At 27.5% G+C, this 16,282-nt stretch overlaps 4 protein-coding genes across 10 annotated transcripts; 3 read left to right on the top strand and 1 right to left on the bottom strand.

The window, feature by feature from the left end:
• Window positions 1-194: 194 nt before the first annotated feature.
• Window positions 195-2,772, top strand: LOC117233156 (dynein regulatory complex subunit 3-like). Of its 2 annotated transcripts, none has more exons than XM_033493183.1 (9): window positions 195-557; window positions 633-916; window positions 985-1,157; window positions 1,240-1,397; window positions 1,488-1,680; window positions 1,758-1,965; window positions 2,038-2,286; window positions 2,358-2,434; window positions 2,513-2,772. In XM_033493183.1, the coding sequence occupies exons 1-9, from the start codon at window positions 362-364 to the stop codon at window positions 2,652-2,654; spliced, it is 1,680 nt and encodes a 559-aa protein (XP_033349074.1). In that variant the 5' UTR covers window positions 195-361; the 3' UTR covers window positions 2,655-2,772. The 2 variants fall into 2 exon arrangements, with proteins under 2 accessions (XP_033349074.1, XP_033349075.1); XM_033493184.1 differs by having other exon boundaries at window positions 2,358-2,424; window positions 2,511-2,641.
• On the bottom strand, window positions 2,732-4,439 carry LOC117233157 (enoyl-CoA delta isomerase 1, mitochondrial-like). Of its 2 annotated transcripts, none has more exons than XM_033493185.1 (6): window positions 4,174-4,439; window positions 3,918-4,041; window positions 3,583-3,854; window positions 3,323-3,501; window positions 3,116-3,237; window positions 2,732-3,048 (listed from the first exon to the last, which is right to left on the bottom strand). In XM_033493185.1, the coding sequence occupies exons 2-6, from the start codon at window positions 4,015-4,017 to the stop codon at window positions 2,888-2,890; spliced, it is 834 nt and encodes a 277-aa protein (XP_033349076.1). In that variant the 5' UTR covers window positions 4,018-4,041; window positions 4,174-4,439; the 3' UTR covers window positions 2,732-2,887. The 2 variants fall into 2 exon arrangements, with proteins under 2 accessions (XP_033349076.1, XP_033349077.1); XM_033493186.1 differs by having other exon boundaries at window positions 2,905-3,044.
• On the top strand, window positions 4,434-14,467 carry LOC117233155 (F-actin-uncapping protein LRRC16A). Of its 5 annotated transcripts, XM_033493177.1 has the most exons (24): window positions 4,434-4,624; window positions 4,872-4,969; window positions 5,067-5,117; window positions 5,199-5,392; window positions 5,488-5,665; window positions 5,738-5,976; window positions 6,049-6,143; window positions 6,282-6,320; window positions 6,588-6,775; window positions 6,880-6,957; window positions 7,036-7,369; window positions 7,447-7,843; window positions 7,912-8,230; window positions 8,294-8,407; window positions 8,481-8,686; window positions 8,792-8,879; window positions 8,993-9,217; window positions 9,364-9,384; window positions 9,541-9,682; window positions 9,758-10,007; window positions 10,085-10,869; window positions 10,947-11,186; window positions 11,368-11,432; window positions 11,715-14,467. In XM_033493177.1, the coding sequence occupies exons 1-24, from the start codon at window positions 4,588-4,590 to the stop codon at window positions 11,826-11,828; spliced, it is 4,497 nt and encodes a 1,498-aa protein (XP_033349068.1). In that variant the 5' UTR covers window positions 4,434-4,587; the 3' UTR covers window positions 11,829-14,467. The 5 variants fall into 5 exon arrangements, with proteins under 5 accessions (XP_033349068.1, XP_033349070.1, XP_033349069.1 ...); XM_033493179.1 differs by lacking the exon at window positions 6,282-6,320; XM_033493178.1 differs by lacking the exon at window positions 9,364-9,384.
• A 420-nt stretch (window positions 14,468-14,887) lies between these two features.
• LOC117233471 (uncharacterized protein RAB5IF homolog) lies at window positions 14,888-16,159 on the top strand. The gene is made up of 4 exons (XM_033493820.1): window positions 14,888-15,153; window positions 15,236-15,339; window positions 15,422-15,551; window positions 15,628-16,159. Exons 1-4 carry the CDS (start codon window positions 15,055-15,057, stop codon window positions 15,667-15,669), a joined length of 375 nt encoding a protein of 124 aa, XP_033349711.1. The 5' UTR covers window positions 14,888-15,054; the 3' UTR covers window positions 15,670-16,159.
• The last annotated feature ends 123 nt before the right edge of the window (window positions 16,160-16,282 follow it).

The following is a 16,282-nucleotide window of genomic DNA, read 5'->3' as shown; positions in this document are numbered from 1 at the left end:
TTTTTATTTCTTAAACTTTTGTCTGTAACTATTTATAAAAAATAATTGAAAACATTTGTACGGCGTGATCAAATAATAAATAATAAGGAATATAACAATGATATAATCTGACTTAACAAAATGTTGTTTTTAAAAGATAAATTTTGATAAAATAGATTTCTTCGGGTCGATAAAACAGGAAACTTCTTTGGTATGAAATTGACACGACATGGTTCTGAAGTTCGCCACAAAATTAATAAATCTTTGTTGCGCGGCAACCGCAAATGAAGGCTATATAAATTAAATCTTTTCGATACAAAGCAGTACATACATATGTATATGTTCTGTGATAATTGTTCATTTAATTTTGTATAGGATATTTATGAAATATCTAAAAATGATGATTGAGGAAGACGTTCCTACTATATTACAAGAGTTTGTACAACCTCGTGTAATAAATCAAGATATGTTAATAAATTTGGTAATTGAACAAGGGCCAAAAGGAGAAGCTGGTAAACTTTTTTACGAAGATGGTATTAAATTAGATGAAATAAAAGAAATTCGAATTGAATTTCTTAGTACGTATTATACATAAATTTTAAACTTGCATTTAGCTTGTTATACATACGTATACTTGGTATTTTTTCTTCTAGATATTCTGAAACTTGATTATCTATGGGTAATGCCAAATCTAATGACATTAAAATTATCCAATAATATAATTGAGAAAATAGAAAACCTAAATGTGCTCGTTAATTTAAAAGAATTAGATCTTTCTTTCAATCGCATTAAAATAATGGAGAATTTAAACAATTTAACAAAACTAGAAATATTGCTTTTATTTAATAATGAAATTCGTGAGATAGAAAACATAGATGAATTATGTCATCTTACGATTTTTAGTATTGGTAATAATATTATAACAGATACAAAACATGTATGTAATGTGCAAAATATACGTGGATATTAAATATTTTATATTTTTACATTTGTATTGTTATTTAGGTACTATATTTGAGAAAATTTAAAAAGTTACGTAGTTTGAATATGAGTGGAAATCCATGCACTAAAGAAGATGGATATTTGCATTATGTATTTGCATTCTTACCACAATTAATTTACTATGAATACAAAATGATAACTAATGAACAAAGGAAAGATGCTACAGAAAAACATTAGTAATTATAAAATATCCATAAAATAGATATATAAAAAACAATATATATATTTATTTTAAAATATTTATATTTTATAATTTAGTAGGACTTTAAATACTTTAGAAGAAGCAGAAATGAAAGAACAAGAAGAATTGGATGCCCAGCAAAAATATGAAAAGAAATTAGCTATCCTCACTGCTGCATATGTAGAACATCTTGATGGAGATTATCTCTTTCATCAAATGTTTGAAGATGACAAAGGTTTATCAATTTATTTATACATACAATAATTATTATTTACTTTTTCATGCACTTCCACATAAAAATTTATTAAGTGCATTTTGTGTGTAGAAGGAAAAGATTTATCTATAGTAACTGATGATACACAAAATGCACATGAAGAATATAAAAAAAATTTTACTGCTATATGCGAAGAGTTTTGTGAGATAGGTTTGAAAGAACATAATAAGCGAATGAATGAAATAAATCTTTACAATATTGCTGTAAATGAAGGTAAAACCATTTCAGAAAATCAAGGTAGAATGTGAGTGATATATATACATAAGCATCAAATATAAAATATTCAAAATTGATGGTAATTTGTACTATTTCAAATTATAGGATTGTAAATGAAGTCTTGCGCAGGAAAACTGACGCTTTAGCAACTGTTAAACAATTATTAAAAAAGCTAGTTGGAGATGTAGATACTGCTACATTAGAAAATGTAACTGAAATAGCACAACAATATTCTGAAGAATTTAGTGATATGGTAACTGATGCATGGACAAGATTAATGTCCATTGAAGTAGATCTGCATGAACAAATGGAGGTATATTTTAATTATTATGAGTTACATATAGGAAAATTAAATTGAAAATAATATTAAACTTATTTAATAAAGGATATAAATGAAGTATTTAGGATCAACATTTCTGATATGGTGGATTCTTTTCTAACAACTGCACGAGGATATTTTTCACAATTACGTAATTGTGAAGCAGAGTATAATGACACTATTAACGGATTAATTCTATATTTCCTTAGTGGTATTGGAGATGATGCAAAAATGCCACGTCATTTATTAAATCTATGTGAAGATAAGGACATGTTAAATTACAATCTTAATAATTCTCATGAAAGGCATTTACAAGTATGTACGCGTATCTATGTATATTTTTATTGTTTGTACTTTAAAAACTAATATGAATTTTCTAATTACAGATAATAGATGTTCGAGAAGATATCATGATAAATCGATTAAAAAATTGGGTTGAAGAATACAGTGAACAGCTAATAAGGCAAGTTCTTTCGTTTTTTAGATATTTTCATATCTTTGTGAAGTTTAATTTTCGAAATCTCTTATTTTGGTTTAATAGGCATGAGAGTGAAAGAAGTAGTCAACAAATATTAGAAATATCACATTTTGCAGATTCTCAACAACAAGAATTTCTGCAAGTATTGCAACAATTAAATTTAAATGTTGATGATTCAGAAATTATATTAGCACTTGATGAGTGACTTGATAAAATGATGCATGATCATTCAGAAGTTATATTATAAACGTATTACTTTGAAAATTAATATAGAAGTAAGTATTTTTGCTGAACTGTATATATTTATTAAACAATATAATATATCTCTTAGTACATGAATATATTCTCGTATAAAATATTTTATTTCTATAAAAATCGTATAAAAATATTTAATCTTTAACGTGATAGTTTAAAATACGACACTTTGATTAAAGTTTCTTATTTTTTCTTCAAAGCTTCCATATATAATTTTAGGCCAGTTTGTACTTCCGGTAATTGAATAAGTGTTAAAAATTGATTTAGATCCATATGTTTGTTTACTTTCAACCATAATGAATTACGTTTCCTTAACTCCATTTTTGTTGCTTGTCTAGCTCTGGCTTTATAAATATTTTATATGGTAAATATTAAGCGTACTTATCTTAATTAAATAAATATTGTACTTACAGGGTATGTGTTTAAAAGATTCAATATAATTTTGACACTTTTGGATTGCATTGGCTTTATCAGAAGCTAATTCATCTACAATTCCAATTTCTAATGCTTCCTTTGGATGAAATAGGGTTCCTCTATGAAATCAATAGTTTTCAATTAATTATAGATATTACTAAATGGGATAAATGTTTTGTTATACATTCATTAACAATAAATTACTTTAAAAGTGCTAATTCAGCTCTTCTATGTCCTAATATGTCAACATATATATTTCTAAACCATTCTGGAGCAATAATTCCTAATTGTGTTTCATTCAATCCTATAGTATGCTTTCCTTCAACTAAAACTCTATATTCACAAGACATTGCTAAAAGACATCCTCCAGCAGGGCTGGCACCCTTTATAAATAAAGTAACAAATATATATATATATATATATTTCTCAGAAAATAATTATACTAATAATATTTATAATAATACATTAATTGCAGCAGCTATTGGCATTTCCAAATTATATAAAGTTAACCATGTGTCTTGCAATGTTTGCCAATATTCAGTTAGCTGTTCTTCAGTCCGATTATACATTTCGTTTATATCAAGTCCTGCTGAAAATATATTTGATAATGACGATGTTAATATAACACCTTGACATTTTTCTTCTTGTACATCCATTAAGGACGTGTTTAAAGCATTTAATAATTCTTTGTTTAAATTGTTTACAGGTGAACGTGCCATAGATATTGTAGCAATACCTGTTAGGAAAAAATATTCTTGAATAAAAACATAACTTATGAAAATTAGGATTCTGATATTACCTGTATCATTTTTTGAAATTTCAACTAATTTTGAATTTGTGGCATAAGTTTGGTATAAAGGAATTCGTATTTTGTTCAAAATTTTTTTTATAGCAAACATGTTTAATCAGATATGGATTAAATCCTGAAATTATATAATATAAAATATTATTTATTTATACACAAATATTATTATTCACCTTAATTTTTTATTGCACACTTCACAATTATTTTCGAATATTATTAAAATATTGTACTGTATTTTGCTATCTTTTACCTTTGTTTCTCTCTGTTACTAACTTAAGTAACTTATTAAAGATATCTCAATAACCTATTCTGTACAATTTAATTATTTACATTTACAATTTACATTTACAATTAATACATTAATTATCATTTAGATCAGTTGTTTTATTATACAGAACATAATGTTATAGTAAATGGTAAGAGTAAAAAATATAGTAAAAGAATTTAAATAAATACACTTGTAAGAATGGAACGGAACGGAGTGGAACAGAATGGATCGCGGGCAGGTGCTAATATGGCGGCTATTCAGCTTTATAGTTTCGTGACATCGCCCTTTATCTTAACATTTTTTTAAGCAAGATAGAAAACTTTGGTCACCGTGTGACGAAAAAAACAATGTCTTAAATGGATTCGTTGATGTTTGAAAAATAAGCCAATTAACAAAATGTCAACTAGATCGCAACTTACGAAAGATTTAAATGGTTTGTCTTCTACTGAATGTTTACGTTCGTATTATGGAACTGTCATACATAAAAAAAATATATTTCTTGTTCAAATAGTTATTGTTATAAAATGTTTATAGAAGTTTCATTAATCCTCATTTTATTTCACAAAAATACAAATTGGATTATAATACAATTTTTTTAAACCTTTTCCTTAATTTCGTATATTTTACAAAATTGCCATTAGCTTAATTATCATTTTTCATAAATTATTCATTATTTGTAGAATCGGTGAAAGCATTATTAGGTAAGCATGTGAAAATATTATTAAAGAATGTCGTAAAATTAGAAACAAAACAAGATAAACAGGAAAATCGTGTTCTGGTAAGTAATATTTGCAGTATTGCAATATTATAATGTATAATGAATTTGAAGTTATTTAGATTTAAAGTGATTCAAAATTAAATTTTTCTGATTTAAGGTTTTTTCACCATGCCGTTTGTTTCTCTTAACGGCCAAAGTGCCCACAAGAGTAAGATAATATGATTATTTTGTTTTTACAAATAAAATTATGTGATTATTTTAATAATTGTGTTTAAAATATTTTTTACAGATCGACTGCCATTTTCATTATTTAGAAATAACATCTATAGAATCAAAAAGAGCAAACCAATTATCTTTAAGTGTTGGGGAAAGATATTACAATTTTACTACTACTGGAGCAGGTGCAGATACTACAGAAGTAGATGCAATGATTGAGGCCTTACATACTGCAATTCGAAATATCTTTCCCACTGTACCATTGAAGTATGTGTTTGTTACCTTATATGTATAAATTTATATTTATTTTAATTATTATAATATTAGAATAACTGATATTAAAATTATAATTTTTATTATAGTTATATTATAAGAAAAATAGAAGTAATACCAGCTAGTAGACTGCAGAGTATAAGAGGTAGTGAATTAGCTAGAAGTACAGAAGCAACAAGACATACTGGACCTTGTGGGGGGTTTTCGACCCAATATGCATGTATGTGTGATTTACATGGTGTACCATATAGAGAAGAAGTAGCCTGGGTAACTTGTTAAAGTATATGAAAATGTCCTACTATTATTATTAAACGTTTTTCAAGACAATTATATTTATAGGATGTTGATACAATATACCTCTCTCATGATACAAGAGAGCTAAATTTAAGAGATTTTGATCATTTGGATCAAAAAGATCTGGTGCCAATCATTTCTGCCTTGGAATATAATACTTGGTTTACAAAATTAAGGGCATCTCATCTTAAACTAAGTCACGAGCCTTTGGAAAGATTGTTACATGTTATGCGTAGATCCCTTTCCATTCAGGAACTTTATCTAGATAATCTTGGAATAAAATGGTAAAGCTAAAATAAATGCATAATTATGATACAATTAATTTTAATAAATAAATTCCAAATATGATTTTTTAGGGACTTTGCGCACAAATTATCATTAGCTCTAATTTCAAATGCTAATACAATGTTACAGACTATTGATCTATCATATAATACCATTGAAGATAAAGGTAAGTATTAATTATAAAGACTTTTATGTAGGATGTTATTCCTTAGTAGATCCATTTTTTGTGGTTTCAGTTCTTCTTTTTTTTACTCACTTTTTAAGTATGTTCTTAAAGTATCCCTATACAAATTTCTTTTTATAGGAGCCTCTAGCTTGTGTGGGATAATAGCCAAATTGCAAGGTGTGCAAATAACCATTAATGTTATTTAAGTTTATCCTTATCCTTTTATGTTTAGAAATAATCCTCCATTTATAATTTTACTCTTTTCCATGAAAAAAAGATGATTGTTACAGTGTATATTTAATTGTTTAACTTACATAATGTGTACTTACATATACTTAATAAATAGTATTGTACATTGCTATGCTTAATTTGACCATTAATTATTAATATTAATTAATATATATGTCTACTAATAATATTACTTATAATAATATTATTTTTAAGGAGGTGCACATTTAAGCGGACCTATTGGAAAATTACCCAAAGGTTTACAAAAATTAAATTTGGCACATTGTGGACTAACTGGAAAAGGAATAAGTCAAATTGCACATGCACTAAGTTTAAATAGAAGCATGCCAACTAGTTTGCAATATTTAAATCTTTCAGAAAACTCTTTAAAAGATGATATCAATGTAAGTTGTTTCTAAATATTATTCCAAAATTTAATATAATAAATGGTTATATTAATATTATAATAGTAGGAAATGCAATTAATATAATTATTACATATTTACAGAATTTATGTAATTTTTTGGCACAACCTAATAGTCTAACTCATTTAGATCTAAGTGGTACAGATACAACATTAGAATGTGTAAGTATATTTTAGTTTTCTATACGTAAAACTCATGTAAGAGCAAATAAGCTCATATTTTACATTTACTCTATCTAGCTGTTTGGTGCTTTACTACGGGGTTGTGCAACTAATCTAGTCCATTTAAATGTTGCTCGTAACTCCTTTTCAAGTAAAAAGACCAAAGAAATACCTCCCAGCTTTAAACAGTTCTTTACTGCTACACTCTCATTAAAGTACTTAAATATATCTTGTTGTAAATTGCCGCTAGAGGCATTGAAACATTTGTTACTTGGTTTGGCATGCAATGAAAGTACAGTTGGTTTAGAACTTGATATGAGTGGAAACAATTTGGGCTCTATGGGTGCTCATGTATTAGAATCATGCATTCATGGCGTACGTTGCATAGCATCATTGGATATATCAGATAGTAGTAAGTACAGTATAATATAAATAAATTATTTGCTTTAATATTTGGATTCTATATCTTGTAAATATGTCTTTTCACAGATATGGATGTTGATTTAGCACAAGTAATAACTGCTATAGGAAAAAACAAGTCGATCAAACAATTATACATGGGTCGCAACACTGTTAGTATGAAAAGCAAACATATTGCTGTTGTAATGGATGCCCTTGTGCAAATGCTTCAAGAAGATGATTGCGTTTTGCAAGCATTACATTTACCAGATTCTCGACTAAAATCTGATCTCTATAATCTTATCAATGCCCTTGGTAGTAACACATGTCTTCATACTTTAGATATTAGTGGTAATCAGATTGGAGATCCTGGTGCCAGATTATTAGCAAAGGCATTACAAATTAATAATCATTTGAGAACTATTATTTATGATAAAAATAATATTACTCTTCAAGGTTATGCTGATATTGTTCATGCTTTAGAAAAGTACGCAATCTTTCATATTAATAATGAATATGTTAATATATTTTCTAATATGTGACATCCTTTTACAGGAATTGCAGTGTAAGACATATGCCATTTCCAATTTATGATTTGCAACCTTGTATGAAAACTTCAGCTGAAAAAACGGAACAATTAGCTAAAAAAATCCAGGACTTGTTACAAAGAAACGTTACTCCTTGTAAATATAGTCATGGACAAGCATTTAGATTGCAACAAGGATTTTTGTTAAGCTCCACACAACAAATGGTTGATAGATTGGTTGTACAGACGCAAGACACTATTAAAGCTATTGCTGCGGAAAGCTGCGATGCTAATAATGACATTAATTATGCAACTGGACTCATACAAGATGCAGATAATTCAAAACAGGTATAAAATACCGAATAATAAATACATTTTGAATAAATTTGTATGCAAATGATACTTTTGTAGCTTTTACCAAGATTGCATGAAGTTCTTCAACGACGAGATGAAAATAATCCAATAGAATTAAAATTACACGAAATGGCAAATGAATTGCATAAAGTTGTAACCATATATTTACAGGTATTTTATTATCAGATATATATTATTCTTACATTAAACATAATACGTTTCAATTATTAAAATTTAAATACAGGATTCCTTAGATGCTATGATAAAGTGTGCAAATGAACAGTGTCCTACGATACTTTCTCAAACGGTAATTAGAGGCGATGAAAGTGAATCAGTTGCAGTGGAAGATGATCTACGAAGTAGTTGCAAAGAAAAAAATCAAATTAGTAGTGAATTCATACATACCACTATCACAGAGCAAGCTGGGGCGGATATAGTCAATAGAGTCAAGTATGGATCATAATTACTTATTCGTTTTGACTTTAATACATATCTGTCAAATAATCACTAACTTATCTCATTGCTTGTAATTATCTATTATTAATATTTTTATAGTGAATTAAATTTGGCAGTTGCTGCACATGTATCCGACAGAATAACAGATGAAGTAATTGAATCATTGTCAAGAAGCTATAAAAACTTAGTATGTATAATATACTTCACTATGTGTTAAATACATGCTAAAAGGTATTATACTAAAAGTTTAGTATTAAAATCCTTTAATTTTGATACTGATGTCCATATTTATATTTTCAGATTGGTGACTGTGATAGTAGAACAAGAAGCAGTACGCCTGATGTGTTGCGGCCTAGTGCTGGTTCAATGAGTAGTGGAAGTGTTATAGGAGTTACAAGTACTGTAGGTGTATCTACAGCATTACCAGTTGGTAGAACCAGTATTGCCTCAGAAGAAGATTGTCCACCAGAAACTTATTCACTTGTGAATTCTATCGGTCAATGTTCCAGTGATCAATCTCCAATGGTAAAAAACACAATTTTTTTTATTTATGTATATATTATATATATTATATGTATTATATATGTATTACGTATAATATATGTAATATATATATTAGAATAAACTTTGCTACATAATAATTTTAATATAAAACTTCCATGTCTGTCCAGAAATTGGATTATTTAAATCTTGTAAGTAAAGTAAATACATATTTAAAAATATAATGTTTGTTGGTTGACTTTTGTATACCAAATCTTTTGTAGTACATAATAATGAATTAACATATTACAATTATTGTAAAAAATTAAAATACATATTAATGATATTAATTATTGTTCTTTACGTAGGCTACGCCACATTTATCAAATAAACGAAAAAGTTTACATGGAAGGAAATTGCGGCCGAAATCTGTAGTCGATTCTGTGGAAGGTCTTTCAGCTGATGACATTCCAGATCTGTTACCATCCTTACCAAAAAGTCAAGCAGAAGGTTAATTTTTTTTTAACATGAAAAAATGTTATAGTTGATATATTTATCATTCCTGATATCAACATATTCTTTCAGCTATTTCAGAAACAGAACATTCGTTAACAGAATCACTAGATTCTGTTTCTGAATTACCTAATACTGTAGGACAGCAACTGCAACATTTAGTAAAATCTAGACCACGCAGAACAAAAACTAGAGCACCTACAAGACCAATGCTGAGACCAGATCAACCAGTGGATGGTCTTGCTCTTGGAGAAGGCCTCGATGTATTTTTCAGACCAACTACACCAACGACACCTCTTATATCCCCCACAAGTGATGACAGGTATTATTTTTAAAACTGTAATTCATTAATATTTTATGAAAATTATGTACATTACACTTCCTTTTATTTTGCTGTAGCTCTTTGCATACTTTTCCAACGGATGGTAGCCCAAATTTATCTCTTACGAGTCATAAAAGTATTCCACCTGAGACGGATAAAAAACCTGGCTGTAGCTCTCCAATGTTAAAAACACTTCTTGAGCCTGCCCCGCGATCACGATCTAGCGATAATTTAGAAAAGTTTTCTCCTCTTGTTGGCAGGAGATCTCAAGGTGATTCGCCGTTAACTGCATCTCCATTAACTCGGCGAAATACAACAGACAATGCGCAAAATCATGAAAGAATTCTTACAAAATCTGATAGCAACAAAGATACAAGTAATAATGTATGTAATAATTGTGTCGGTAATACCGCTGATACATCTAAACGTAGTACATTACCCATTATTGGTTCTGGTACAAGTACACGCAGTTTACGAGATTCGGATGAAAATAGTAAGGTATTACAACAAACAACTGCTACAAATTCCTCGGATAAAGATGCAACAGCTGTTCCTAAAGATTACGAAACTAGGAAAAGTTTAACAAAAAAATCTGCAGTAGATACAGATAAGACTGCAAATCAACCTTTACCTTCTCTTAAATTAAGATCGACAGGTTTTGATCTTCGTAGCCCAACAAATGGTAGCAGTACAAAAAGTAATTCGGAAGTATCGAAATCTCCAGTGTTAAGGTCTCTAACCAAAGGAAATAGTTCACTTACAGATGGAAAAAGCAATGGTGCTCTTTCCAAAACTAAACCTGTTCCGCCTATAACAGCTCCTAAACCAAGACCCTGGAGCATGGCTACTGATAGAAAATCTGGTATGAAAAATGTAAATTATTTAATAATAAAATTCTTAGCTTATATAATAATATATATTATGTGTTTAATGTTTTAGGAGAATTTAATTTATTAAGCGATGGTTCTAGTCCAAATACTTCAGCTGGAAATACACCTGATTCTGGAGATGCACTTGATGAATCAACGGATAGTGGTGTAAGTGGTCCTGCTTCATTACCGCCGACGTTATCAGCAAGTAGTACTGCTAGTTCTTTAAGCAATGCCAGTGTAGAGAAAAGGTCAGTGAGGGAATTGGCAGCTAGTTTAAACAAAAGTAAAACTGAAAGGAAAGAGAATGGTAAGAAGCAAAAATATGTTTTTCTACTGCATGTTCAATGTATCTAATAACATCTTAAACACCATTCGCGATTCACGCATAATTCTTAATTAATTATTAATTCCCTGTTAATTCCAAGTACATTGTGAATATGCATGTTGTATCCTTTAATTAAGAAGCCTTGCTGTATATATTATTTTAGAGCATACCGCACCTGCAGCATGGAGGTCGGTGCTTCAACGTTCTATCAACCAACCAGATGTCAAGGTACCTTATGTAATGTTTGTTTTTTTTTCTTTTTTTTCTCATTTTTTAAATCATTTAATATAATTTTTTAAAAGTGTGCAGCGTCCTAAGCCCTTTTATGATAGCTTGAAAAAATTGTTTTGCGCTTGAAATCCATTAACGTGATTTTATATTTTTACTTTTTTTGATACAGTTTATTTGTCTTAGCATTACACAAAAACATTATTACAAAATTATAAAAATACTTTGACGTATCATGTTGGGTTAAATATAATTTTATATATACAATCGTTATATTTTTAGGTAACGGAAGTGCCGAAAACGGTTGAAGAAAATCGTATAAGTTTTAAACTTCGACGTACTTCATTTTTACGTGACTCAAATTTCAACTACAATAATGACGTAGTTGACGTTTGATCGTGACTTAATACAGTAATAATTTACAAATTAATGTCAATGACTGGATACTTATTAAGATATCTTTTATCAAAGTATTTTATATTGGGCACAAAAATCTACGATGTGACACGTTTGTACTTGTGCCATATGAAGTCAAATGCAAAAGCAAGTGTGCTAACTCAATATTTAGGGACAGGGTACTGGGGTCTTTATAGAAAGTACCAATTTATTATTAAGGTGGCATTAAAAATTTTATAGTTTTTTATAGAACTGTAATTTTAACGCAGTTTATCTTAATTTAGAAGTAAATATCTCTATTTAATGTACTAAAATCATTTAATATTTTCAATGCAATAAGTTAAAACACTTACTTCTATGAAGAACATACTAAATGCTTCTACATTCCTCCAGATTTTTAGAAAGAAATCAGTTTGATATTGTCAATGATATTATTTGGAAGATGAGCCATGTTATGTTTGTTTTAACATTTAAATATTTATATATTGTTTGTCTGTATATTTAAACTGATAGACTTTAATATAGATCATAAATTACATGATTTTAATTATTTTAAGTGTACAACCGCTGATCTGTTACCAAAAAATAAGCACAATATATTCTTATCGACATAAAACAATATTTCTTCCTATTATTTAATCAATGTCGCGTTGTCTTCCGAAATCAGTTTTTGTATTTGTTTTATTTTGATTTGTTTCTTATGCAACCAGTTATAACAAAACTGTGATCATTAACAAAAACGATTCTATTTGGGTCAGGTCAATAATTGTTTACAATATTTTATAATTGTTTCCATACAGGTTGTATTAAGTTATTTAACATTTCTTAAATACAATCGGAATTGATAAGTGCACAAAGCGAGATTCAAGAACCATAAAATGTATGAAGTGTGCCATATAACATAACATAAAATAATAAATGCTTTGTTTTCCACATAATAAGGACAAAATTAAAAGATTTTTATATAAAAGATATGATACTGTCCATGACTATCATTGATTTATAAAAATTTAGTAACAAAATATATAAACATTATGTAATGCATATATAACATATATATGATGTGCGTAAATGGAAAAAAAGAAAATAAACTAAACTGTCAGCTAAATTAATTAGAAAAAAGATATTGCAGACTATTATTATATTTCAAGAATTCTTTTGCGATATTTGTAAGCTGTATTTGCTATTTTATACCTTGTTGAAGATATATTGTGATTAAGAATAATTTAGTAAAATCTTTCTGCTATCTGCGTCCTCTTATAAAGGAACAGCTTTTTTACAAACAATTTTTTTGTATGATGTAAAAATGTATCGCAAAATACGAACACCTAACATAAAATTCAATTTACATAAATATATTAAAAGCTAGTTTTTGAATAGCAAAAGACTTCTGTACATATATATGTAAAAAAGTTACATATAGGTAAATTAGCCATAACTATAGTTTCAGTTCTTATAGATAAATAAATATTTGAATATCTATTTGATATTGGGTTTATGTATTAATAACTGTGACTAATGAAATATGTAAGTCCTTTTGGATACAGGTATATATTTAACAACATACATCATATAACAATATTAGATGTTTAACTGGAAATATTCTTTTTCAGGCATAATTAAATCAATTGTGAAATGTTGTATTCTAACAAACACATTCTACTTTAATATTCCCTCATTTAAAATTATATATATGATATAGATTGGACATAAAATTTTTAAATCATTTAATTCAAAACTTTTTCTATCAGGTGATTATTTACTCTAAATCTTGCTATATGTAAATTAAATTCATGAAGTATTTGTTAAATCATACATTTCCTCAAATCAATGTAAAAGATTTTCAAATAATATAAAACAAATCAGTATCATAAAAGGTAGCTAATCATAATGTTACTTAATAATTCTTTTCACTGTCAATAATGTTCACTAATAAAATTGTAATTTAGTTATTTCCATAATAAAATAGTATTTGTAAACATGTATGTACTTGTACTTTTGCATAAGTGCATACAATTAACAATTTGTATACATATTACATTGCAGGTGATTTTTTGTATAAAGATACAGATAAATTAATTATGTACTTATGAGCAAAAAATATTACATTGGACTCTATAAATGTAATGTAAGAGTTAAAATTTAAGCAACTGTGCCAAAAAGGGAATTATATTATATGTATGATTAACAAAATTTGCTGAATTTCTAAAATCTTTATCTCTTCTTTAGAAATTAAAAACAAATATAATTTTTCTATATTATACTAATTATTACTTTACATGTTAAAAAAATCACCTGTAATAAACCATGTTTTAGTGTGTAAATATATTAAATACAATTACTACATATATTATGTACTAATGAGTGAGTAATATCATATTCACTCTATCGCACAATCACATGATGCGTGCGGAGAAAATCAGACGACATATACACACATTCTTTCTTCATTACATTCCTGTATTTACATTTACACATGTATACATATGTTGCGATGAAGCACGTTTCAAAATCTGCTATTAATTTTATTATATATGTATTATTACCCAATAAATATCAGTATTTGCAGGTTTCGATACGTTGCTTATTAATCATGCAATATAATTTACTAATAAATAAAGACTCCTATTACATATGCAGCATTAATTGTTTTTCTTATTTTATACACTAGCAACTTTGTATATTTAAATAATTTTCATTGCTAATTTTGGAAAAATATAAAATTTATTTGCTATAATAATAAAATTATATTGTTGTTACTTCAACAGGTTTTTATAATAAAGTTAATATGGTATTCATTGATACAATTATGTATTATTATACGTTCACAATATGTTTCAATGAAATAAATTGGCGGTGGTATAGTATATAGTTATACAATTATATTTTTAAATATTAATGATGGTATATAAAATATATATGCAAGACAAAATAGTTTTATATATGTGTTGTTTACGACATTAAACATTAAACTATTAAAAGTATATGTGATATTTATTGAAATAAATATCAAAAGATATAAAACGAATAAAATATAAAAAGATCAGTGCGCGTGCGTGAAAAATTGTATGAAATGCGTCTTGTGTGGCACATTTCCATAATTCAAGAGATGGAAGTATAGCAGCAGAAGGTTTAAGGAAATAAAGTGTATGGAATCTGTTTCACTTAGGAAATGTTAATGAGTTTTATTACATGTTTTATATTATTAAGCTGAGAAGGTGTAGAAATGTCACGTTCAAAACCTGAAAAGATTGGAAATGGTGGTAAATGCGAATTAAGTGTATGGACACGTGCGATAACAGCAAACTCCGAATGGCCGGATAAAGTAAACATAACCGCACTTCAATTAATTATGTTCTGTATATATTTTCATGATTTCATTCATAAGCGCTTTTTATTTACTATAGGAAGAATTTCTTGATGTTATATATTGGGCTAGACAAGCAATTGGTATTATAGTTGGTATAGGATGGGGTCTTATACCTTTAAAAGGTTTCATAGCTCTACTATTGTAAGTTAAAACATAATATAATCGCAATATATAATAGTAAAGTTATAATTATACATTTCAAATATATGGTTTGATATTTCAGATTTGTATTAGTTAATGCAGGTGTTACATACCTGTATTTTAGTAATTTTCAACAAATTGATGAGGAAGAATTTGGTGGTATATGGGAATTAACTAAAGAAGGTTTTATGACATCATTTGCTGGTTTTTTGGTAATTTGAAGTTATCTAGTGCTATTTATTTTAATCTCTTTATCTCATAACGTTATAAAAAAATTATTATTCATAGGTGACCTGGATCATTATATATTCAGGACTACATTTTGATTGAACATTTTCAAAACTGTACCAATGATGATTTGACTGATAAAGATGTTAATACATATATTTCAACAATCAAGTGCTCCATGCATATATGCAATTTGCCTCATAAACATTTCTGTGAAGAGCAATTACTTATCATATAGATTATATGCGCTTTGAATTTGTAGCGCAATAAATATACAAAAGAATTTCTCATTACTCGGATAACTTGTTATATGGAATTAAACATTATCACAAAAAAGTATTTCTTCATCAAAGAGTTTCTTTTTTTGTATAGAAAATTATGTGTTATATTTTAAAGGTCAATTATTTGCTATTAAAGAAAATGTTTTTAAATATTAGTTATAAAATATTTTTATTTCAAATTTAGTTTCTTTGTTGCATATCATTGATACAAGTAAGTACTGTAAACTATGTTACGAAAACATGTTGCATATGCCAAATCAGATTATATATCTGTGCAGATAATTAATATAAATAAACATTTTAAATAACCATATTGCTCAATATTTGACCAGACTTAATACTGGATGTATCATTCATAAAATTTTTATACTCAATATTGTTTTTACTGTTTAAATATATTATGTATTAACAGTCTTAGCTTTTGTCTTAATAAG

Source organism: Bombus vosnesenskii, unplaced genomic scaffold, assembly GCF_011952255.1.
Source record: "Bombus vosnesenskii isolate JDL3184/JDL3185 unplaced genomic scaffold, Bvos_JDL3184-5_v1.1 scf7180000013295, whole genome shotgun sequence".
NCBI lineage: Eukaryota > Metazoa > Arthropoda > Insecta > Hymenoptera > Apidae > Bombus > Bombus vosnesenskii.
The sequence above is the reverse complement of the archived record's forward strand: the minus strand, read 5'-3'. Positions and strand labels throughout refer to the sequence as shown.